The 26,599-nt window shown below is 39.7% G+C and overlaps 1 protein-coding gene across 1 annotated transcript in view; it reads right to left on the bottom strand.

Annotated features, from left to right (window-relative positions):
* Positions 1-26,599, bottom strand: part of rb1 (retinoblastoma 1) — a 287,527-nt gene that overhangs the window by 4,499 nt on the left and 256,429 nt on the right. Inside the window, exons 19-25 of the mRNA XM_039745852.1 lie at positions 23,527-23,684; positions 20,349-20,494; positions 13,047-13,151; positions 12,839-12,952; positions 10,719-10,855; positions 5,201-5,231; positions 210-340 (exon numbers count right to left, since the gene is read on the bottom strand). Coding sequence (XP_039601786.1) covers positions 210-340; positions 5,201-5,231; positions 10,719-10,855; positions 12,839-12,952; positions 13,047-13,151; positions 20,349-20,494; positions 23,527-23,684 — 822 coding nt within the window. The remainder of the gene's footprint in view (positions 1-209; positions 341-5,200; positions 5,232-10,718; positions 10,856-12,838; positions 12,953-13,046; positions 13,152-20,348; positions 20,495-23,526; positions 23,685-26,599) is intronic.

Raw genomic sequence — 26,599 nt, 5'->3', positions numbered from 1 at the left:
AAGTGAGACGGTGTGGTTGACGATATCTGCACGTGCTTAACTCTGATGATATTTGCTGACCATTCACTCCTACAAGCCTGTGAAAAACAGTAAGAACCTGGGACTCTCATGGCTGCCACTTGAAGCTGCTGCATTGGTCTTATGTGATAACAGTTAATAAATATCTGAAAAGGTTGTAGAGGAGCATTAATCTTTCATTCAAGTTCTACCTGTTGTCTGCTTCTTCTGCATCAAAACGTAATCGCTTCAGTGGCCGAGGGGCGTCTGCCATGTCCATTCCTCTTTTATGGGACCACTCACTGCTTACCATCTGGTTGATCATCTGGAACTTGTCTGAAGTCTGAAAATGAAATTTTCAATATAGAGTATAGCTATCAGTTTGTAATAAAAAGAGTATCTTATACATACGCTAGATACACTACACGGGGTGTATATATATATATATATATATATATATATATATATATATATATATATATCTATATCTATATATATACATACTGTATACCCACACACACAGTGGGTATGGAAAGTATTCAGACCCCCTTCAATTTTTCATTCTTTGTTATATTGCAGCCATTTGCTAAAATCATTTAAATTATTTTTTTCCTCATTAATGTACACACAGCACCCCATATTGACAGACAAAAAAAAGAATTTTTGAAATTGTTGCAGATTTATTAAAAAAGAAAAACTGAAATATCACATGGTCCTAAGTGTTCAGACCCTTTGCTGCACTCATATATTTAACTCAGATGCTTTCCATTTCTTCTGATCATCCTTGAGATCACCTTCATTTGAGTCCAGCTGTGTTTGATTATACTGATTGGACTTGATTAGGAAAGCCACACACCTGTCTATATATGACCTTACAGCTCACAATGCATGTCAGAGCAAATGAGAATCATGAGGTCAAAGGAACTGCCTGAAGAGCTCAGAGACAGAATTGTGGCAAGGCACAGATCTGGCCAAGGTTACAAAAAATTTCTGCTGCACTTAAGGTTCCCAAGAGCACAGTGGCCTCCATAATCCTTAAATGGAAGACATTTGGGACGACCAGAACCCTTCCTAGAGCTGGCCATCCGGCCAAGCTGAGCTACCGGGGGAGAAGAGCCTTGGTGAGAGAGGTAAAGAAGAACCCAAAGATCACTTTGGCTGAGCTCCAGAGATGCAGTCAGGAGATGGGAGAAAGTTGTAGAAAGTCAACCATCACTGCAGCCCTCCACCAGTCAGGGCTTTATGGTAGAGTGGCCTGTCGGAAGCGTCTCCTCAAGACACATGACAGCCTGCATGGAGTTTGCTAAAAGACACCTGAAGGACTCTGAGATGGTGAGAAATAAGATTCTCTGGTCTGATGAGACCAAGATAGAACTTTTTGACCTTAATTCTAAGCGGTATGTGTGGAGACAACCAGGCACTGATCATCACTTGTCCAATACAGTCCCCATAGTAAAGCATGGCGGTGGCAGCATCATGCTGTGGGGGTGTTTTTCAGCTGCAGGGACAGGACAACTTGTTGCAATCGAGGGAAAGATGAATGCGGCCAAGTACAGGGATATCCTGGACAAAAACCTTCTCCAGAGTGCTAAGGACCTCAGACTGGGCCGAAGGTTTACCTTCCAACAAGACAATGACCCTAAGCACACAGCTAAAATAACGAAGGAGTGGCTTCACAACAACTCTGTGACTGTTCTTGAATGGCCCAGCCAGAGCCCTGACTTAAACCAAATTGAGCATCTCTGGAGAGACCTAAAAATGGCTGTCCACCAACGTTTACCATCCAACCTGACAGAACTGGAGAGGATCTGCAAGGAGGAATGGCAGAAGATCCCCAAATCCAGGTGTGAAAAATTTGTTGCATCTTTCCCAAGAAGACTCATGGTTGTATTAGCTTAAAAGGGGGCTTACTAAATACTTAGGACCATGTGATATTTCAGTTTTTCTTTTTTAATAAATCTGCAACAATTTCAAAAATTCTTTTTTTTGTCTGTCAATATGGGGTGCTGTGTGTACATTAATGAGGGAAAAATTAATTTAAATGATTTTAGCAAATGGCTGCAATATAACAAAGAGTGAAAAATTGAAGGGGGTCTGAATACTTTCCATACCCACTATATATATATATATATATATATATATATATATATATATATACACACATACACACACATATACACTTACACATATATATGAATAAACACCTTTGTAACTGAAATGTAATCCCACATTTCACCTGACGTTTTCCTGTCCATACATTGGGATGCAAATATTTGGGCACCTTGTTTAAAATGTCAGTTTGTGTGAATAGTTAAGTGTGCAGAAGTTGAACTGATTACCAAAAGGCATAAAGTTAAAGACAACACAATTCTTTAACATTTTCAGCAAAATTACATTTTTATTTTGATCATTCACAGGTACAAAATGCCAAAAAATGAAAAGGGCCTGAAGCCAAAGTTTGGGCATCTGAGTACTTAGTTAGAAAGCCTTTTTTTTTGGCCAGTCTTTTACAGTCAAACAGGGATTTTTATTTGCCTTTCTAACATTCCAATGAGAATTTCTTTCAGAAACTTTTCTTGGTCTTCCAGACCTTAACTTGACCTCCACCGTTCTTGTTAACTGTAATTTTTTTAATAACATTACGAGTTGAGGAAACAACTACTTAAAAACGCTTTGCTATCTTCTTGCAGCTTTCTCCTGGCTTTGTGAGCCCGATATAATTTTATTTTTCAGATTGCTAGGCAGCTGCTTTGAGGAGCCCATGGTTGCGGATTTTTGGAACAAGGAGTGAGGAGTTAGAGAATTCATACAGCTTAGCATTTTGCATCACCTGGAGTTTCCTGATGATGACTGTGAAGAAGCCATAGGCCTAATGTGCTAATGAAGGCCTGAGACCACCTTGGGAAAAGTTATCTGAGACCTCAGATATCTTGGTTTGCCCAAACGTTTGCATGGCGCTCCTTTCCTTCTTCCGCTGTACAATTGTGCAAAACAGAAACAATACACTAATCTTGCACAAAATGCTGAAATGTGTCATCTTTAACTATACGCCTTTTGGTGATCAGTTCATCTTCTGCTCACTTAACTATTCACAGTAACGGCCATTGTAAGCAAGGGGGTCCAAACTTATGCGTGCCACTGTAGTGTTTAGGGTACACTTTTGTGATATTTTTGTAAAAGCTCAAATGAATTATTAAAAAATTAAAGCAAAAAAGAATAAACTGTTGAATTATTAAAGGATGAAAATGTCATAAGTATGTTTCATCTCTGACTGCCATGGTATTGGGTGTCTCCTATGCTGTAGTTCAATGTCTTGTAGGCATTCACTGGCTCTCAGAAAGAGGTGCAATCAGGTAGGTCAATTTGTATTTTTTTCTTAATTAAAATAAAGTTTTAAATTTGAACATGTTCTTACTGGAGCAGTAGCCACCATTTTGTGGGCACTGTGCCAGTCTGTGGTGGTGAAGAGGAAGTGGAGTCTAAAGACGAAACTCTTGATTTATCAGTCAAGCTACATCCCTGTTTTAGCCTATGGTTGTGAAGCTGCAGGTTATGACCGACAGAATGAGATTATGAGTTCAAGCAGCACAAACGGGGTTTGTTTCTTCACAGGGTGGTTGGGCTTACGCTCCATGACAGGGTGAGGAGCACAGCGATTCAAGAGAGCCTCAGTGTAGAGCTGCTGCTCATCCAGATCGACAGAAGCCAGTTGAGGTGGTTTGAGTATGTCATTAAGAATGCTCCCCCTAGAGCTTCTCAGTGCACGTCCCACTGAGCAGAGAACCTTTGGCAGACCCAGAACATGCTGGACGGGTTGTATGTCTGTCCTCTGACACAGCTATAATCTGTAGCTGCGGACATTGAAGTCTGGGTTCACCTGCTTGACCTGTTGCTACTGTGACCCTCACCAGATGTGACGAGATGAGACAAAACGTTCCTTGCTTATCACGGTATCAGAGAGTGATGACCAGCTACTACAGGTTGGTCACACATAAAAATAGGAATTTAATAGTACTTTGTCCACTACTACTACTAGTATAATATATAAAAATAAAAGCAACTGAATACCCTCTCGTATCTACTGTATGCACATGGATACACTTGACACCATACTCTTCATCCCCTGTTTCTTCCGAGGGCCTGCTCATGCTGCCTTTAAAGTAATTGCACTGTCTTTTCAGTTAGTATAATGTGTTATGGTGGTGGTCTTTTATCGTCACCACTACTTTATACTGGTATCAGACTACATGGGGCTTTGGACGTGTGAGAACCAACCTCTTGTCATATTTTTAAATTACCACAGTATTAGAAGTCCGCCAATGGTTGTGATGACTGATGGTGTCGGTGGCCATACAAAGGTTTTTCCTACTTGGGAAGTTCAGCCCAGTCTTTTGGTTTTTTTCCCCCATTCTGTTTGAGACATCATCATCATCGTTGAGGGCTGTCTTCTGTTTGCATGGTCCAAAACTCTCATTTTCCTTATTTCCTTGCAGTTGTGTTACATGTGATGGACTTTTGGCTGAGAGCTCATTGGCTATGACTTAAATCTAACCTGTTGAATTTGTCATGAACTTGCGGTCACATGTAGATGCATTATGACTAGGATTCGCTGGGAATGTTGGGTTTTGTGACACTGGCCTATAAGCTGCTTTTTCTTTACTTATTATTCTCGTTATTTTTGTTTCAAAACCCTTGGACTACATTTGGGTGGCCCATTGTCCTTTGCAACTAAATTTAAAGTGAGTTGAAAAATTCAAGTCTTTACAGTTGTAGTGTCTATTTGAACTCTGCTTTAGATAAACATTAAAAAGCAATGACATTTACCAAAAATCGGTCATTTTTGAAGGATTCTAGAGTGGCTCAATAAAGGATGGCGAGTTAATGTCACTATTTCCTTCATCCTCAACATGACACATTTTTAACCTTCATGTTTATGATGTGTCAATTGTTAGAATTCCTGCAGATTTAATAGAAATGAGCCCATGTATCTAACACAGCTTTACATTTTTGATACTTATATTGCCTTCTGTTTAGAATCTGAACCCAGTATATAAGCTGCATATTACAAAGCCCTGTAATGTCTACCAAACTGATATACTTCAACAACAAAAACAAAATAATAATAAAATATTTGAACATCAGTTCTCAATGTGGTATGGGGAACTTAAAATTTCAAATTTAAGTCATAATTCAAATTACTTACCCCAAATGAGTCCCCAATAGATATCTGGATCCTTTAAATGAAGCAGAGACATAAAATAAATACGTAAATAAATACAAAGCCATGTAACAGAAATGTAAAATATACTTTACATACAGTGCATCCGGAAAGTATTCACAGCGCATCACTTTTTCCACATTTTATGTTACAGCCTTATTCCAAAATGGATTAAATTCATTTTTTTCCTCAGAATTCTACACACAACACCCCATAATGACAACATGAAAAAAGTTTACTTGAGGTTTTTGCAAATTTATTAAAAATAAAATAACTGAGAAATCACATGTACATAAGCATTCACAGCCTTTGCTCAATACTTTGTTGACGCACCGTTGGCAGCAATTACAGCCTCAAGTCTTTTTGAATATGATGCCACAAGCTTGGCACACCTATCCTTGGCCAGTTTCGCCCATTCCTCTTTGCAGCACCTCTCAAGCTCCATCAGGTTGGATGGGAAGCGTTGATGCACAGCCATTTTAAGATCTCTCCAGAGATGTTCAATCAGATTCAAGTCTGGGCTCTGGCTGGGCCACTCAAGGACATTCACAGAGTTGTCCTGAAGCCACTCCTTTGATATCTTGGCTGTGTGCTTAGGGTCGTTGTCCTGCTGAAAGATGAACCGTCGCCCCAGTCTGAGGTCAAGAGCGCTCTGGAGCAGGTTTTCATCCAGGATGTCTCTGTACATTGCTGCAGTCATCTTTCCCTTTATCCTGACTAGTCTCCCAGTTCCTGCCACTGAAAAACATCCCCACAGCATGTTGCTGCCACCACCATGCTTCACTGTGGGGATGGTATTGGCCTGGTGATGAGCAGTGCCTGGTTTCCTCCAAATGTGACGCCTGGCATTCACACCAAAGAGTTCAATCTTTGTCTCATCAGACCAGAGAATTTTGTTTCTCATGGTCTGAGAGTTCTTCATGTGCCTTTTGGCAAACTCCAGGCGGGCTGCCATGTGCCTTTTACTAAGGAGTGGCTTCCGTCTGGCCACTCTACCATACAGGCCTGATTGGTGGATTGCTGCAGAGATGGTTGTCCTACTGGAAGGTTCTCCTCTCTCCACAGAGGACCTCTGAAGCTCTGACAGAGTGACCATAGAGTTCTTGGTCACCTCCCTGATTAAGGCCCTTCTCCCCCGATCGCTCAGTTTAGATGGCCGGCCAGCTCTAGGAAGAGTCCTGGTGGTTTCGAACTTCTTCCACTTACAGATGATGGAGGCCACTGTGTTTATTGGGACCTTCAAAGCAGCAGAAATTTTTCTGTAACCTTCCCCAGATTTGTACCTCAAGACAATCTGGTCTCGGAGGTCTACAGACAATTCCTTTGACTTCATGCTTGGTTTGTGCTCTGACATGAACTGTCAATTGTGGGACTTTATATAGACAGGTGTGTGCCTTTCAAAATCTTGTCCAAGCAACTGAATTTACCACAGGTGGACTCCAATTAAGCTGTAGAAAAACATCTCAAGGATGATCAGGAGAAACAGGATGCAGCTGAGCTCAATTTTGAGCTTCATGGCAAAGGCTGTGAATACTTATGTACATGTGACTTCTCGGTTTTTTTATTTTTAATAAATTTGCAAAAACCTCAAGTAAACTTTTTTCATGTTGTCATTATGGGGTGTTGTGTGTAGAATTCTGAGGAAAAACATGAATTTAATCCATTTTGGAATAAGGCTGTAACATAACAAAATGTGGAAAAAATGATGCGCTGTGAATACTTTCCGGATGCACAGTATTACTTTGACTATACAAAAAAAAATTCCAGTTCTTATTTCCTTTTTTCTCTGTCTGTGGATTATAAAACTATTAACAACACCTTAGTTATCCAAGATATGTAGCAAATACGCTAATTACTTTAAGCCATTTTATGGATAGATTTGCTACTCTTCAGAATACTAGAACATTCAAAAAACTGTAATGAGAACAGGCCATTCAACCCAATAAGCTTGTCCATTTTATTTGTCTCAATTGTCCAAAAGAACATGAATTCGAGATTTCAAGGTCCCTAAAAGTCCTGCTCTCTACCACACTTCTATTTATTTTATGTATTTATGTACTGTATGTATTCCCATTAATCTCTATATTAAGAAAAGCTTTGTAACATTTGTGCAAATCTGCCCTTAACAAGCTTCCAACTGTGTCCCTGTGTTCTTCTTGAAAAATGTATTTTAACGTAACAGCTATGATCCATTTACTTATTCCTTTCATGATTTTAAACACTTCAATCATGTCACCTCTTAATCTTGCTTAAACTGAAAAGTTTCAGCTCCTTCAGTCTTTCCTCATAGCTCATACCTCTCTGTCCCAGAACCAGCCTAGTCGCTCGTCTCTGGAGTTTCTCTAGTGCTGCTATGTCTATTTTCTTAATACAGAGTGTGTTATATAACTTAAGCATAACCTCCCTTGACGTGAACTCCACACACTGTGATATATAACCCAACATCCCCTTAGCCTTCTTGATCGCTCCTGTATACTGTCTGGGTGTAGACTGTGACAGACAGGTCCACTATAACTCCTAAATCCTTTTCATAAGGGGTACTTTCAACTTCCAAACCGCACATTTTGACTGTGATACTTTACATTTACGTACATTAAATTTTATCTACCACAAATCTCCCCAAGTCTCCATGCTGTCCAAATCTGATAACTTTTTATTAAATAACAAAATGACAGGAGATTTACAATAAACAGCCACAAAATAGAAAAGATAATCAGTAATCTTTCATGTTGGACCCGAATATCAACAACCTTATGAAAATCAGGATAAATAACATCACACGCACCTCTGTGATTGCATTACGTCTGTTTCTTCCTCATAGAATTCTAGCATATCAGTGACACACGTCCCCCTGTCTGAGTCCATTTGCTAACACTTGTCGTCTTCTAGACATGCACTGCTCGATCAAAAGCATCTCCTTTCATATCAGCTGATATGCGATAAGCGGCTGCTTCCGATGTAAAGAGGACGTGTGTGTGATGCTCTGTTCCTGCCTCTCCTTCTTTGTCATCGCTTGTATGTTCACAACTCTTTAAAGCAGAAACTTAGATCAAAAGGATCTGTCCTCATTATTTAATGTGCAAGCTACTGCATTACTTGCTTGCCTGGCAGAAATGACCAAAAGGTGGCACTTGCGTTGCATGACTGGTTAGTGATAGGATTGCTTCTACGCACAAATAAACATGCACACATTAAAAGTATATACCACGGGCACAGACTTAAAATATCAGTGTGTCTGTGTGTGTAAATGTACCTACAGATATATATTAATACACCCCTCCAAATGACCGAGTTCAGCCGTTTCATTGCATAAAATCAGCACATAGCCATACAATCTCCATTGACAAACACTGGAAGGTCATACTGAAGAGCTCAGTGGCTTTAAGTGTTGGATGCCACCTTTGCCACAAGTCAGTACATGAAATTTCTGCTCTGCTAGCTCTGCTCTTCCTCGGTCAACTCTAAGTGCTATTACTGCGAAGTTTAAGTGTCAAGGAGCAATAACAGCTATGAAGTGGCAGACCACATAAATTCACAGAGCGGGACCTCAGAGAGCTGTAGTACATGGCACACAGAAATAGCCTGTTCTCTGTGGCATTACTCACAACTGTTAAAAACTACCTCTGGAAGCAACATTAACATAAGAACTGTGTGTCTTAAACTTCATGACTTGGGGTTGCCATGGCTAAGAAGCTGCACACAAGCCTAAGATCACTATGCCCAATGCCAAGAGTCAGCGAGAGTGCTGTAAATTACACTGCCATTGGACACTCACACAAATCACACTCCACTATACAGAAGTCTTCTGGGTGACTCTCAGATTCCAAGAGAATGCTACCTTCTAGACTGCGTAGTGCCTACTGTAAAGTTTGGGCTACAGCATACTAACAAATTTGAGACAACTCCCTTTGTTTGGGGAAGGCCTTTTTCAATTCTAGCATGACTGTGCCCCTGAGCACAAAGCTGGGTCCATGAAGGCCTGTACAAAGCCCTGATCTCAACCCTACTGAACACATTTGGGATGAAATAGAACACAGACTGCAAGTCAGGTCAACATCAATAACCGATTTCACAACTGCTCTTTTTGGCTAAAGGGGCACAAATTCCCACAGACACACAAAAATGTTGCAGTAGGACTCTAGTTACTAGAACATTTGAACAATCTGTACGAGAACAGGGCATTCAGCCGAACAAAGTCCTATCCACCCAATTTCTCTAAAACAATATCAAGTCAAGTTTTGAATGTTTCTAAAGCTCTTCTTTCCATCACACTACTTGGTCACTTATTCCAAGTGTCTAAGGCTCTCAGTGTAAAGTAAAACTTCCTAATGTTTGTAAGAAATTTACCCTTAACAAGTTTCCAACAGTGTCCTTGTGTTCTTGATGAACTCGTTTTAAAGACACACCGTCTTGATCCACTGAACTAATTCCCTTTATCATTTCAAACACTTCGGTCATGTCTCCTCTTAATCTCCATTTGCTTAAACTGAAAAGGCTCAGCTCTTTTAATCTTTCCTCATCCCCTGTAGGCCTGGACTCAGCCTAGTCGCTCTTCTCTTGTCTTGTCTTACTCTAATGCTGCTGTGTCCTTTTTGTAGCCTGGAGACCAAAACTGCACTCCACAGAACTCCAGATGAGGCCTCACCAGTGTGTTATAAAGCTTCAGCAGAACCTCCTTGAACTTGTACTCCACACATCAAGGTGCTATATAACCGGACCTTCTGTTAGCCTTCTTAATGGCTTCTGAACAGTTTCTGGCAGTTGATGGTGTAGAGTCCACTATGACTCCTAAATCCTTGTTATAAGGTGTACTTTCGATTTTCAGACCTCCCATTGTGTATTCAAAAAGCCACAAAGGGGGTGGCAAACTCAACATCAATGGCAATGGTTTATAGCTGGAATATCCAACAATTTCATATACTGTAGGTGTGATGGTCAAGTGTCCACAAATGTTTGGCCATACAGTGTATTACTCTGAGATTTATCAGGTAAGGGATCTGATGTTTCAAGGTAAGATAAAAATACTCACTAGTCATGCGGTTGTATACTGGTGACATGTTGCATGTTAGCACACACAAGTAAGAATTTCATTGGAAATAATGACAATAATGACTTTATAAACCTAGATTTAAATATATTTATGTATAGACACACAATATATAGACAAACTTCAAATGGACAGAGATAGAGACAGTTATAAAATTCATTGTACTCTACACGTATGTCATAATATTGACGCTAGCATTCTCTATAATAAATATATATATATATGTTTGAAAATATACTTTCAGTATCAACTGCTGTGTTCATACTAACTATTGACCTTGTTAGCCCTCACTAGCTTGCTACTGATTGACCTGTAAACCACCCAAACTGCACCCTGGCTGGGCTTCTTAGGGACTCTCTGCTTGTGCCTAGACACATCCCATTAACCTTGGTCTCCTTTGCTCACCTTAGATCTACAACAACAAATCAAATGGATAAACAAAAACCACTTGCTTACTTTTTAGTTGGTGACAACATGCTGCTTTTCAGAGGTGAGATGTAGATGTTGTTGCTGCCTGGTACCCTCAGGGGTGAGTTGGCATATAATTTATATGGGCTGCAAGGTATCTGTGGGATGGGAGACAGTGTTGGAGGCTGTAAAGGAAAGGAAAAGAGGGTTTATTTCCAAAAGTGTTTCTTTTTTTTTTTTTTTTTTTTTTTAATTCAAGCTTATTCTTTTCATTGTGCACAGCAGTGATTAATCATTTTGTATAATTGTCTCGATACACATTTCCCATAACTGAAGTCTCTAAGTTACATGGACAGTATAAGTTGTTTGAAATCAGACATACTGAAATACACAACAGTACGTACTGAGCGCCCTTTTTGTTTTACTATATTAAGTTTACATGGACACTTTTGTGCCTTGTTGTTTGTCACAGCTCGGTGATGATGGGAACTGACACTTAATTCTGTCATTGAAAAATCATTTCATGTCACTCTACATTAACAGGAACAGTCTTCCCCAGATAGAGTTGGGGGATCCTAATGGAGAGAGACTTGTCCACTAGTCAAGGCAACTGTACAACTATTGGTGAGAAACTATACAGAAAGAAACTATCATATATTTTTTATGTTTTCTTGGAGATAGTACATAAAGAGGATGGACAGGTGAACAACACTGGACAGTGGCAAACATGACAAACATCCTTGGGGAAAAAAAACAAAAAAAAAAAAACCTCTCACCTTGCTCATGTCACATAATCCACATGTCTTTTATGCAGTTGCTGGCTCAAAACGTGCAAAACAAATGTTTTTTAGCTAAAGTGTTAAATAGTTATTTCCAGCATTATCAGTCTATGTCAACAGGAAACTTAAATAACAGATGGGAATGACTTTCTGAATGGAAGGCATGATTCCTGACCAATGATTGACAGGTAGAGGTGGGATTTCAAAAAGTCCTTCCCACGAGTCTTTGCATTTTTTGTTTCCACAGTCCCTGATAATTCGGAAAGTAATGCTGCATTCACATGGTCTCAGACGGATTGTAAATTTGAGTTGTCAAGTCGGAAATTCCATGTAAACACTCGATGAACATGGAAATACAACACAGACAGTACAAAGCTACCCAAAATTGCCCAGGTAGTGATGTAATGCTGACCTTTCACCTTATAAAATAAAACATATAAGCTGGTCAGCCCAAAAGCCATTTATTTCCTTGAAATGCTTTTGGAGCAAAGTGATACACATTCAATGTTTATTTTGCTCTTTATTCCCCACAAAAAAATGCAATTTTTCTCCAATTGCTTTTTTTTTTGGCAGACCAAAAACAGTAATCTTGGATTTTTCCAAAAAGTCCAACAAGAAAGTGGGAAGGCAAAATGTCACAATTGGAATTTCGATTAGTTGAAGAACATGTGAATGAAGCAAAACTAGCAATATTCAGGCAAAAATGCATTTGTTTTGCTCACTTTGAGTAGGGACTGAATAAAAGATGTGGATTACGTGACATGAGTAAAGCAAGTTTTTTTTTTCCTTTTTCCTATGGATGTTTTTCATGATGTTTGCTACTGTCCAGCAATCGTCAGCTATCGATTTTGTTTACGAGAATCTGTTGTGTGCCAGAGGAACAGTACCCCATTGGGGCGAGAGGGGCTGCTGTCAATAACAGACTCGTCTTTTCTCTCCTCTGCAGCAGCGAGAACACACCTCTTGAAAGAAAGTAACCCGCCCTTTCCAGCCATAGACCTATAAAAGTCTACACCTCCCGATTTTGCCGTCTCATTTGGACCTGAATTTAGTGAAAGAACTGAGCTTCCTATGACTGACCAGCTCACAAAAGCAAAGCCCTTCAACAAAGCCGCCCCTCGAGCACTGATTTTGAATGATTATTATTTGAGAATTCACTCTAACTCCCCTGTTTGCATCCCAATTCTCTCTGCAATTACTCACTTTTTCATATGTACTTTCTCCAAGAAAACATGACATCAAACTTTTTCAACTACAAAAGTACATAGGATAATAACATTAAAAAAAATCTTTTTTGGATGGCATTTTCCTTTAAGCAATCTAGGCAAGACAAAATAAAAAGAAAGAACAGAGAGTGATGACTTTAAAAATCAAATGGATTATCCCTACCCTAGATGAGGCATACTGCAGGATATTGGTCTTCAGCTTCTGCATAAAAACTAGATTATAAAAAACAATGATAGAGTCATACTGCCCTTCTCGAATAAGAACTCTTTTGAAAGTCTGTGGAAGATAGGAAAAAACAAAGAAGTTAGACTCAAAATAATTATGAAAAAATAAAAAGTCACTAAGTAACTAATGACAACAGGTCACATACCTCTTGGTTAGTGTTGGGTAAATCTTTGTAGGCTGTCACAATGGTCTTAAACCTGAGATCAATGTTCTTCACCTTACAGATTGCGTACATGGCTGACATCATTATCTGAAAAATAAATTAAACCAAAATCACAATGTAAAACAAGGAAGAACGCAGCAGCACTTACCTGTAAATCTCTTTTACAGCCGGGCAATGCCTGACGCTGCCACCAAACCTGCTCACATTCAGTATTAACACTACTGGAGGAGGACACAATGCAGATCATTTTTCACTTTGCATTGTGTTAAGGAAATTTCCTTAGTCTTGTATAAACAGAGATAATAAAGCAGGCTTTTAAACTGCCTTCTGGTAACAAAATATTTTGTATTATGCTCGGATTATATTTCTGACAATTTTGTGTTTAGCAAAACAAATGAGATCCTGACACAAGTGATACTTTTTAAATCCAATAAAAGAAAGTTATTTTATCAGTCTGCTGGAAACATAAAAGATGTGCATTCATTTTATTCTATTTTATTGTCCAGAAGCGTGATAACATTTCCTGATTTCCTATTACGTAGTCTGTGATGTAAACGGAATAGATTCTTTTTTTTTTTATTTGTTTTTATTTATTGTTTGTTCGGTGTCCTTGAGTGCTTAGGAAGGAGCCTTGTATAAATAAAATGTATTATTATTAAGGATTATAAGTGTAAAGGATCAGTCGATATTGTCCCGTGTACAGAGCACACTAAAATTCTTACTTGCATGTGCTAATCAAAGTACAGTAGTTATTTAAGAAAAACAAGGCAGACATTTCTAGGTAAGGTACTGTAGGTCTGCTCCCTATTTGTCCCACTAGAAGAGTGGTGAGGTCTTGCATGCTGGTTAGTACATCAAAGTAAGTGAAAGTAATGTTCCAACAAACATGCAATCAACATATGATTATAACCAATGACCCTTAAGAAATCTGAAATCTATCAACCCTGCACTGTTCTTTATTCGAGCATGTCTGACTTGCTCCTGCACCATTATGTGGCCAGGTCATAAGTGCAGTGTTAGTATTCTATAAAGTTCTCTTCCAATATGTAATATCAAGACGGCTATTGTATCCATTCCACAAAAAAATGAATTGGCTTGTAGAATGCAAGCCTTAGTTATTATTAGCCTTTAACATAAAGAGCAGCAGTCATGGACAAGATAGAGAACTGCTGCCAAAACAAATACGATAAATGACGTGATCAGTGGTGCACTGTGAGATTTTGCCTCTTTTAGTTTGGTGCTCACCAGCAGGCTTCTCTTTGCTTAGTAGGGAGATGACCAGATACGTTAATGTACAGCATGATGATGGTGCTCTTCACTTTCTGTCCATAATGACCTTCCTTCCTATAGTCTTATCAATCAACATCTCAGCCTTCATCAATGTGCAGGTTATTCTTTAGAGCCTAATTTGTTACCATTACAAAGTCATTCTGCCACCTTGGAATTGCCCCAAAGATTTCACAGCCATAAATATGGACATAGATGATGGTGACAATCTGAGGACCTTAATTCTTGAATGACATGATGCTCAATAACATAATTCAAAGCTCAGTCTTGGTGCAGTCATCAGTTACGCTAGTTTTTCCTCAACCTTTATGGTCTCATGGCCCAGTTTTCCCATTTTACGTTTATTCACAATCCACAAGACTTGGTCCCCTGTGGTGAAATGGGGGTGAATATCAGGTCGGGGTGGTGGGAAATGGAAGTTTGGTAGTGTGATGGATGGCAATCCCGGCCGAGATCGGCAAGGTTCCTTACCAGGATGGGAGGCAAGTCCTTTGGAAGCATAAGATGGAAGGTGAGGATCACACTGTCTCGGTCAAGAGCTACCAGTGTGGAAATGGGTACACTGGTGTCCCAGCAGGGTTAGACCGAGGAACAGTACCTGACCGAGAGGACAGTGTGATGGAAGGACAGGGGGTAATGACCTGCCAGGGTTACATGCTCCCCATACACACTAAGAGGAAGCATTCCTGAGCGACTCTTACCTGTACGGACACCTGTAAGGCATGCTAGGGACTGTAGTCCCATGGCGCAGCCTTGTAAGGTTCCATGGGTGCCACAGGGATCCGGGATCCCTACTTTGTGGGGCTTCTGTTTGACAAGGAATTGCTTTCAATGGGCTATGCCCCAGCACTGGAAGTATTTCTGGGTCTAAGATAAAAGGATCCTGTCAACCTCATCCAGGTGAGTTGGAGTCAAGTGGAAGACACACAAAGATCGCCTGGAAGGAGTGGAGCAAAAGAGAAGAAGAGAGTACAGTAATTTGTTTTGACTCGAGCTTACGTCAATACAATAAAGAAGCCTTTGTAAAGGTAATTTGTTGGGTTTGCGATTTTAGATGCTGCAGCACTCCCTGGTGGTCACAGGGATTTCTGAAACAAGTTAATGAATATCAGAGCGATCTCCCACCCTACCATAGAGAAACGAGTGTGAATGATATAATGGGATCCCCATAGTTAAGACAAATAGGGATAAATATCATGCAGCGCTGCAGATCGCTTAGGCGACCCACTCATGCACCAAATGATGGCAACTGCCGGTGGTAACAATGAGTTATACAAAAAAATAATTTTTTTTTAATAGTATCATTAGTTGAGGGAAAGCAGCTGATCAAATCTGCCACCCTACCCCTCTACCATGTCCAAGACTAATATGAAGTTCATCCTTTACCTACAGTGCATTCAGAAAGTATTCAGACCTCTTCACCCTTTAAACACTTTATGTTGCAGCCTTGTGTTACAATTGCTAAAATTCATTGCTTCCCCTTATCAAGCAATTTGAAAATCTATATAAAGTTAAAAATGACTGTCTGTCTCTGTGTATGTCCAAACCATGCTCAAGAATGTCTCAATAACTATGAAATTTGGTATGCATCTGTGCCCTGATCCTGGTCCGAGCATAGGCGGTCTTTGTTTTTCCATCCTCAGTCCACAGTTCAGGATGGTTTACTATCAATATAGAAGTCGATAAAGAGAACAAATGACTTGGAAACCTTTGTCCTAATGAGGTGTCCATTGTTGATACCCTAAAAGTGATAAAAGGAAATTCAAACCCACCCAGCAAATGGCTGTGAGTGGAGAGGGTGAGCTGCGGATCGTTCGGGGTTTATCAGCTAATAGGAATATCACGTGCCGATTAGCACCTGGAATTATAACAGTACCAGTGCCAGGAAGGAGAAAATGCCCACAAGTACCTCAAGTGTTTTCTCGTGTGATGCGCACTACTGTCACATTTTGAATACCGCTGAATAAAAAATTATTATTTAATTCCAAGGAAAAGCTGTGGCATAACGTTTTATATCTTGGGATCCTGTTGGTTTTTTCATCACCAGAATTTCTTTTGATGACATTTATGAATCAGATAAAGGAACTATTGAGACTACATTGATTTCATGTTAAGGGTTTGTGGCATGTTTGGTTGTGTAATTGACTGTGGTTCTAATGTGCCCCCCTTGTGTTTAGTTATATTTATGTCTTTTTACAAAAACACTTCTTTGTCACATTTGCCGAAATACAGATGAGTGACTCTTACATGGTAAAGGCTTCTTACTCGGAAATCCTCAAACTGCTTAAGGTTGCCTTTTGAAGATGCGAGTTTAGTGTGTGGATGAATATAATGAACCATAAATACATAAATGTATTATGAAATATGACAGTAAATAAAAACAAAATGATGTGAGCATGAATAATGTTTTTTTAGGTATTTACTTATTTCTTCATTTATTTATATCAGTAACACCATAATCAAAATGAAACACGCAATTAAACTGCGTTTTGTAGCAAATTGTTGGCAGAGTGGACATTAATCTTCAAGGGACATATTTACAGCAGACCCTCCAGATGCAGACTCCTCACAGGATGATGCATTCAGAGCTTCCTGAAGTAAATCAGCTGATTCTTGCAGTAAACCTTTTTCTTGTACTCATTTTTGCTACAGGCGAACACAGTTAAAACTTTGAGGAGTTACAGTTAACCACTAAAGCCCACCCTCTCAACTTTGACGGATGAAGATCTATAGCCCCTCTAAGCTGCTGTGCGGTGCTCAATACTTCATGGGGGATCCTCAAACTCCTCAGCACACAACTTTGTGCTGCTTGATACTTCATGTGACTTTAAACTTACTTTGGCACGCATCAGTTATCTGAAATTCAGTTTGAGTTGTGAAGCAGCAACGCTGCCCACTGCACTAGAGTACTCACCCTATTTATTATTTAGTAGGATGAGCAACAGGTTCCTTTTCATTCCACGTTAAAGAATAATCTAATATATAAAGTGAAATGTGTGGGTGTGTCCTTCTCTAGTGTGCAAATGTACATCTTTGAACCTACTGCATCTCTACCAAATTATTATTTACAAATTCCACATTTGTGCCAGGGAATCTCCGTAGACCATTTCTCTTTGAGATTAACTTTGTGCCCCTACCCAAGTAGTGCAGGGTAAAAGAATAAAATTAATTGGGGAAAAAAAATCATTCAGTAATATTTTACAGTGTACAACTCCGAATTACATACACCAATCAGCCACACCATCAAAACCACTGCCAGGTGAAGTGAATAACGTTGATTATCTCGTTACAGTGGCACCTGACAAAGGGTGGGATACATCAGGCAGCAAGTGAACAGTTAGTTCTTGAAGGTGATGTGTTGGAAGCAGGAAAAATGGGCAAGTGTAAGGATCTGAGCGACTTTGATAAGGACCAAACTGAGATGGCTAGATGACTGGATCAGAGCATCACCAGAATGGTAGGTCTTGTGGGGTGTTCCCGGTATGCAGTGGTTAGTACCTAGTAAAAGGTGGTCCAAGGAAAGAAAACCAGTACACTAGTGACAGGGTCATGGTTGCCCAAGGCTCATTGACATGCATGATCCCACTGAAGAGCTATGTAGCAGAAATCGATAAAAAAAAACATATTGCTGGCCAAGAGAGAAAAGGGTGAAAACACACAGCACATTGCTGCTTGTTGCATATGAGGTTGCATAGCCATGGACCAGGCAGAGTGACTATGCTGGCCCTTGTCATCCACCAAAAGCACCTATGATGGGCACGTGAGTGTCAGTACTAATTCATGGAGCAATAGAAGGTGGTGGCTGGTCTGATGAATCATATTTTGTTTTCAATCAGGTGGACAGTTGAGTTACGTGCATTGTACACCTAAAGAAGAGACGGCAGCTGGATCCACTATAGGAAGAAGGCAAGCTGGCAGAGGCAGTGTGATGTTCTGGGCAATGTTCTGCTGGGAAGCCTTGTGTTCTGGCATTCATGTGGATGTTACTTTGACATGTACCACCTACCTATAAATTGTTGTGGACCATGTACATCCCTTCATGGCAATGGTATTCCCTAACAGCAGGAGCCTATTTCAGCACAATAACACACCCTGCCACACTGCAAAAATTGCTCACGAATGGTTTGAGGGACATGACAAATAGTTCAAGGTGTAGACATGCCCTCCAAATTCCCCAGATCTCAGTAAGATTGAACATTTGTGGGATGTACTGGAAAAACAATTTTTTTTCCATGGAAATCCCACATTGCAACTTATAGGATTTCGGGTATCTGCTGCTAACATGTTGGTGCAGATAGCACTGGGCACCTTCAGAGATCTTATGGGGGTGGGGGGGATTGATACACAATATTAGGCAGATGGCTTTAATGTTGTGGCTGACTGGTATAAATCTACAGCATTTACTGTAGATTAGAAGACACAATGCAAATACAATCAATGGGGTATGTGTAACTAATGACACAGGTTTCTCTTCCAATGTTTTCCTTCTTTCTTGTAGCGCTGTTTGAATAAATGTGAGCTACTGTATGTCAAATGGCATAAAAATGAAGAAAACAAAAGTACCCATGATGCAAAGCTGGCCTTACACTATGGAACAATTCTGACGACAATGTGGCATAAAGCCCAACAACCTCATCCATCCTATTCACCTAGATGGTCTAAAATAATATCAAGTCGAGATGTGATGACCTCTAAAGTCCTAATCTGCACCTCACTACTTGGTGATTTTTTCCATGTATCTTTGGTTCTTTGCATAAGAGTAAAACAAAACAACTGAAATGCAGTATGCAAAATTGGGATCTTACTGTACAAAAATGTTAGTATCCTGCTACTTTAACAATATTACATAATAAACTGTGTGAGGCGACCACGAGAAATCGGATATAGAAAAAATAAATTAAATTCACCCTTTTTCTCAGCTGGAAAAGGGTGGAGTGCCCTCTCAGGGTTGGGGGAGAGATCCTGCCCCAAGTGGAGGAGTTCAAGTATCTCGGGGTCCTGTTCACGAATGAGGGAAGAATGGAGCGTGAGATCGACAGGCGGATCGGTGCGTCATCCGCAGTGATGCAGGCTCTGCATCGGTCTGTCGTGGTGAAAAAAGAGCTGAGCCGTAAGGCAAAGCTCTCAATTTACCAGTCGATCTACGCTCCTACCCTCACCTATGGTCATGAGCTATGGGTAGTGACCGAAACAACGAGATCGCGAATACAAGCGGCTGAAATGAGTTTCCTCCGCAGGGTGTCTGGACTTTCCCTTAAAGATAGGGTGAGAAGCTCTGTCATCCGGGAGGGGCTCAGTGTAGAGCCGCTGCTCCTCCGCATCGAGAGGAGTCAGATGAGGTGGCTGCCTCCTGGACGCCTCCCTGGTGAGGTGTTCCGGGCACGTCCAACTGGGAGGAGGCCCTGGGGAAATCCCAGGACATGCTGGAGGGACTATGTCTCCCGGCTGGCCTGGGAACGCCTCGGGAATCTCCCGGAAGAGCTGGAAGAAGTGGCCGGGGAGAGGGAAGCTGGGGCCTCTCTGCTTAAGCTGCTGCCCCCGCGACCCGACCTCGGATAAGCAGAAGAGGATGGATGGATGGATGGAAATTAAATTCATCTGTAAGTAGGTAAATGAATGTATAAACTAATACAGTTATATTTCTGGTTTATTCAAATTATGTGAAGTTTAAGAAATTAAGATTTAATCTCTAGTCAAAAGAAAAATTGGACTTAATGCTGACTTTAATGCACCACTAGTTAATTCCTTTGGGTAGTTTCAGACTGTAAGGCATCAAATCAAATTGCTCTTTCCCATCAAGTTGTAAGTTTGCTATTCTCTTAAAACAGAAAAAGGGTGCACACGGTGGTTTAATATTTTTTGAAATACTACTAAAAACATACTAATTTCTACAACAGATTACTACTAACAACATAACTTTTACTTAAGATTAAGGTGTAGGTAACACTCAGAGCACACAACAGAAGGAATGAATGGAAAGACTTCCTTATGCTTTACCTGATCAAGATGTCTGTCCTTCATGAGTTCATACTCGTGCTGCAGTGTGTGCTGAAGGAGGGTCCAAATGATCGGCTCCAACTCAGAATGTTCTCTTAGTAGAGTTGTACACAGCATGTTGAGACGCTTGTAGGCCAGGCGGAAAACTACACAAGGAAAACACAGTTACTCAGTATAAAGTGCAGAAGACTTGAGAGGAGACATTAGGACATATGCCACATGTGCGATGAGGTCAACAAGGAATGAAAAAATAAATGGGAACTACTTTATTTAGTATAATTGCAAGCTTTCGAACAAAGCAGCATTTAAGCAGTGTCGGAATAAGTAAAACTAAAATGACACAACACAGATGGACTTTACAGAGAGAAAACAAACACTCTGCAAGTATCGGATCTTGGAAATAGTTTGTGGAGCTTGTTTTATTATTTATTATCTGGTCCACTCTCACGGACAAAGCATTATGGGTAGTCTCTTGTCTCTGGCAATGTTATGTGGTGGCAGTTAAGTGAATGGGTAATCACAATGCATAATAAAAAGGAAATAAACTGCAAAAGAATGTGGACCAATGTCAAGAACAATACAAAGCTGTAGTAGAAGAAAAATGTTCACAGTGCAACCTCAGCTTTACTTAGCATGACCTCTCTGCTCAGAGCAGACTAAGAGATTCACAATTTAACGACTGACACCATAATAAACTAGCATAGCAAAATGCTAATTTATTAAAACAAGCTTAATGTTACAATGGTAAGTCCGTCGTTTTCATTGTGTCATGCATTTACGAACCCCTTGTCACAGGATATGCCTTACAGTCCTCTTTCTTTGTGAGTAACTTGCCTTACCTTCAGTCTCAGCTCGTTACTTCAGTCTGGCATACCCTGACTAGAGCTGCTAATTAAATGGGCATATTATATCTCTATTTATTAATTATTTGTATAAAACTATAAGCAATACAATAACAACATACCACTTAACCCAACTCTATTCTGCCTCCCCACAATATCCTGGAGGATGGGTGGCTAGTTGGCCAAGGTCACCAGAACTCTGACCATGTCTGACGGTGTCTATTATAACTAACCATGGATCCCCAAGAGGTTTATTTTCTCCAGAGATGCTGATGACTAGAGTTTTTGTTTTTCTCTCCTCTGTTGTCAACTGGCCATAGTTCAAAAATTATGTTAACTGGCAAATAATGTTGGGAAACACCCATCTGCTTAAACAAATTGGCACACATTATATAATAATCATTATATAGTTAGCAATTTGTAAAATTTGTATTTGCATCTACCCAGGCACTTGTCACAGCACTCAGTGAGAAGCGCCAACTATAAAACTAAAATCTGATCCCCTGAACCTTAATGCATGGTCTATAAAATGGACAATGATTGGCAAGTTGATTTTTGGCCCCGAAGCTGTCACTGTTCATACAGCTAATGCTTTCATTATACTGCTTCACACTCCATCACCGAATCACCTGAATTATTTATGGTTTATGGCACTTTTGAGGATATTTAGAAGAACTAAATTGTTTCTAAATTCAATTTCTTTTATTTCATAAGATATTGAAGGCAAAGAGCTTGATGAGACTTACAGTTGGGTTGTTCCATTTTCTTTGGTCTAATTTAACAATTTAATATGAACACATACTTTCCAAAAGAATGACCTATTTCAACCCTGTTTATCAGAGGCTGGCCAAAAACTTTAATACAAGATGACTTGGTGTGTGTTACACAAATGCCATCAAATAAATGAAAACAGAAAGAAATGGTTTAAATAAAAAGAAAAAAACTTGCTTGAGTCTCTGCTGTACTTGTGTAATGTAATTTCCATATTACTGTAAACCATCAAAAAGTGGGTGAATCTGGTATTAAAATACATGCTGGAAATTGATGCCATTTGTATGGTGGGTGTGGTGGCTCTGAGGCTAAGGATCTGCACTGGCATCTGGGAAGTTGCCGGTTCAAATCTCGTTACTGCTAGAAGGGATCCTAGTCTGTTGGGCCCTGAAAATTCCTCCAAGGGCACTGACCTACACTCTGACCTCCAAAGGTCATGCAAAAAGACAATTTACCCTCTGGGATTAATAAAATGAATCAAATCAAAAATCTAATTAAATTCAAAGGAAATAAATTGTGGCATTCATTGAGCAAGAAACAGTGAGACATGCAAAATAAAGACAATTACTGAAAATGGAACCAGAAGCACATCTATATATCCATTTATGGGAAACAGAAGGTCTGTGACAAGCAGTGAAAAAGAATGAAAAATTCAGGCACCATGGCAGCTTCCCAGAATATCTTGTAATGTTTTGTAAAGTGAAAAACAATAGAAAATGAAGCAAAACAAAAATCTTTTCTTTTGAATCTTGGAATGAGCTTTGCTAAATGTTGGAGCAGAGAGACAACTGCATGGTATGATTTAAATTTATTTTTTAAAGACCTCTGGTCTGACTTTGAAGTGGATGTATCACACCTTCTGTAGATGTGCAAGTTTACACATTGTACTGACATTTTGCATTTGTTGTCAGGAGCTAGCATGTCAAAGTAGTGGATTTACTCTCAAAATGAAGTTACAAGACAATTTAATATATGAAAAAGCACCAGGCTTGTATAATAAGGTCACACATATAAAACATGATTAATGCATTGTGGTGAAGGTTCAATCAGACTCAATACAACAATTTTTCTTTCCGCCTTGGATAAGAATTTGAACTAACATTTTGTGAATGTAAACCAAAAGAATAAGAATTTGATAGGTTAATATAATTTACTAGGGCCACCATATATTCCCAGCTAAAGGTAAGGATAGAGTTCAGTTCAGTTATGTAGAGCTCAACAAATGCACATAGAAACAAGCATTTTGATCATAACTTTCCATCCATCCATCCATCCATTTTCTAACCCGCTGAATCCGAATACAGGGTCACGGGGGTCTGCTGGAGCCAATCCCAGCCAACACAGGGCACAAGGCAGGAACCAATCCTGGGCAGGGTGCCAACCCACCGCAGGACACATTTTCCACTTGTTCCAATTTGAGAAAACTGTGAAACACTAGTAAAGCACTGGAAAATTGTAAATGGAGATTTATATATATATATATATATATATATATATATATATATATATATATATATATATATATATATATATATATATATATATATATATAAACATTCACTGACCTTTCTTGTAAAAAAGGGAAAGTGAGGTAGATTTCTGCATTTTTTGAGAGGTCGGCTGTGCTGGAGCACTAGGTGGTGCATGGTCGTTAGCTGTCTGAGGCTTCCTGCCATTTGTAGGAGGTGCTTTCTTTCCTGGCGTCTTGACTGGAGACAGGTACCTAGAGAACGAAAGTCAATGATCCATTATAGGGTGAATTAAGCATTTGCATTGGTTAATGTAATCAGCACCTCACAAGTCGTCATCTAAAGATGTCTGTCTACCTACAACTGAGAACGACGGCAAACGTTCAAAAGACCCTTGGACTTCTGGAAGAATTGTTAGGCTTTTACATTTTGCCATTGGCTATTTATGTGGCACCCATATAGTGACAAAGTATGAACTAGAGACAAACTTTATGGCTCAAAAAAAAAAAATTTGCACTGGAGAAGTCTACTCAAAAAAAAAAAAAAAGATAAAAATAGTGAACCATAGCTATGGAAGAAGCAGGAGAAGAACCACCAGGAGGAGGAAGAGAAGAAGATGAAGACAAAGAAGAAATAATAAGCCTGTCTGCTTGCTTGGCTCACCAAGTAATTGATCAGAACGAGGTAAAAGATGAATTTGGGGTCATCTCAGTTTACATATTAACCACAAGGGGGCTGCGATGCAAAATTAAACATTTTACTCTAAACTATGGCTTCGAGTGGAACACTGATTGGTAGAAGTCTAGCCGGGATTGGTCCAGAGTTATATGGTCAGAGCTCAGGAAGGGAACTGTACCATAAAGTATGACCACCCACTGGATCCAAAAGGTACAGTAAGGAAGAACAAGGGCAGCATAAATATAGGGTACAGTATGTGCAGCAGCTGGCTCCTCTCTCATTCTCCTTCCATCAATATCTATCCAGGAACCATGTCGGGTCAAAGTTTAGATGGATGAGATTTTTTTTTCTTCTTCTTAACCTTAAGTGATCCATCCTTTAAGCCATGTTCCCCATATGGGCTTCCAGACCCCATGATGTTAAGCACAAGCTGGTTGCTCTGATGATGGACGGCTTGGCCTAAAAGCTTTAATCATGAAAGTACTTCAAAACACCTTAATGCTGTGAAAAGAGTGTTTGTCTGCACTGTATCCAGTTTGTTCGGGTTGAACACATCCTGCCTGGTCTTTGAGTTATAAACTGATCAGTGATTCTAATCTAGAATTATTATACAAGTTCTACACAGAGGCAAAAACTATTTATATAAACATGGACAAATACATATATATGTGCAGTTCCTTCGTGACTGCTCTGCGTATAAAACATTTGTGAGTCAAGGTTCAGATTTGCAGGTAAACAGTTCACAAAAATAAATCACAGCTCACTGAAGCTCATCTGAGTAGATTGCAGTGAAAAGCTGTCTGCTGTAGTTTTATGCAAACAGACAGCAGTCACTTATACTTACACTGCATGCATTATTTTATAAACTCTAATGGGAAACATGCACACTTTATTCTGAAAGCTGGCCTAAACACCATGTCATATGCCAAAATGCATTCAGGCATATGAAAAGCATGAAATTCACAACAAAATGCAGTGACTATATACTGCAGCAAATATCTATCGTATAAAGTACAACTAATTAAATTAGATTTAAAAACATGCTTTAAAGGACTTTATAAGGCAGTTCCTGCTTTGTACCCAATACTGCTGGGACAGGTTCTACCAAATCCCATTACATGCACCCTGGAGTGAAGAGGCCCAGTAATTGGATTATGAGATTCTGAAAAATGAAATTAAATGGGAAAAACAATGGAATATAAATCAGTTTACTGCATGAAATCTTCCAATATAATTTCAATGAACAAATTGTCTGTGTTATGAGGAGAGAAAATGTGTGCTGTGTATGGTACAACATCACAATACAATTGCAACAGGAGTAACATACGTGCACGTTCCTGGACGCCTGTCTGAAGGACATTTATAAACAGTACAGTCCAGATTCCTTTGTTTTTTCAGCTGTTACCTAACTGCCAATACCTGTCAAATTAATCGAATTTAAGCACGTAACATTAGAGCAATTTAGATGAGAACAGGCCATTCAGCCCAACAAAGCTCGCCAGTCCTATCCATTTAATTCTTCTAAAAAAACATCCGAGTCGAGTTTTGAAAGTCCCTAAAGTCTTATTGTCTACCACACTACTTGGTCACTTATTCCAGGTGTCTGTGGTTCTCTGTGTAAAAAGAAACTTCCTAATGTTTGTGCGAAAATTATTCTTAACAAGTTCCAAGTGTGTCCCTGTGTTGTTAATTAACTCATTTTAAAATAAGTCTTGATTCACTGGACTAATTCCCTTCATCATTTTAAACACTTCAATCATGTCTCCTCTTAATCTGCTTTTGCTTAAACTGAAAAGGCTCAGCTCTTTTAGTCTTTCTTCATAATTCATCCCGTGTAGCCCTGAAATCAGCCTAGTTGCTCCTTTCTGGACTTACTCCTGTGCCGTTATGTCCTTTTTTGTAGCCTGGAGATCAAAACTGCACACAGTACTCCAGATGAGGCCTCACCAGTATGTTATAACACTTCAGCATAACCTCTTTGGACTTGTACTCCACACATCAGGGGACTATATAACCTGACATTCTATTTGCCTTCTTAATGGCATCTGAAAACCGTCTGGAAGTTGCCAGCGTAGAGTTCACTATGACTCCTAAATCCTTCTCATAAAGTGTACTCTCGATTTTCAAACTTCCCATTGTGTAATCAAAAAGCCACAAAGGAGGTAGTGAACTCCATATTAATGCCAATGGTTTATAGTTGTTCCACCTATCTTGGTGTCATCCACAAACTTAACCAGCTTGTTATTTATATTCCTACCCAAATCATTTATGTATATTAAAAACAGTAGCAGCACTAGCGCTGACCTCTGCTGGACACCACTCTTAACATCGGCCAATTCTGATGAGGTTCCTCGCACCATCACCCTCTGCTTCCTGTGTCTGAGCCAATTCTGCACCCATCTAAAAACAACACCCTGAACTCCCACTTCTTTCACAGTTTGACGTCCAGCCTCTCATGTGGCACCTTATCAAATGCTTTCTGAAAGTCCAG

The sequence above is a fragment of the Polypterus senegalus genome, chromosome 2, assembly GCF_016835505.1.
Source record: "Polypterus senegalus isolate Bchr_013 chromosome 2, ASM1683550v1, whole genome shotgun sequence".
Taxonomy (NCBI): domain Eukaryota; kingdom Metazoa; phylum Chordata; class Cladistia; order Polypteriformes; family Polypteridae; genus Polypterus; species Polypterus senegalus.
This window is presented reverse-complemented; position numbering and strand designations above follow the sequence as displayed.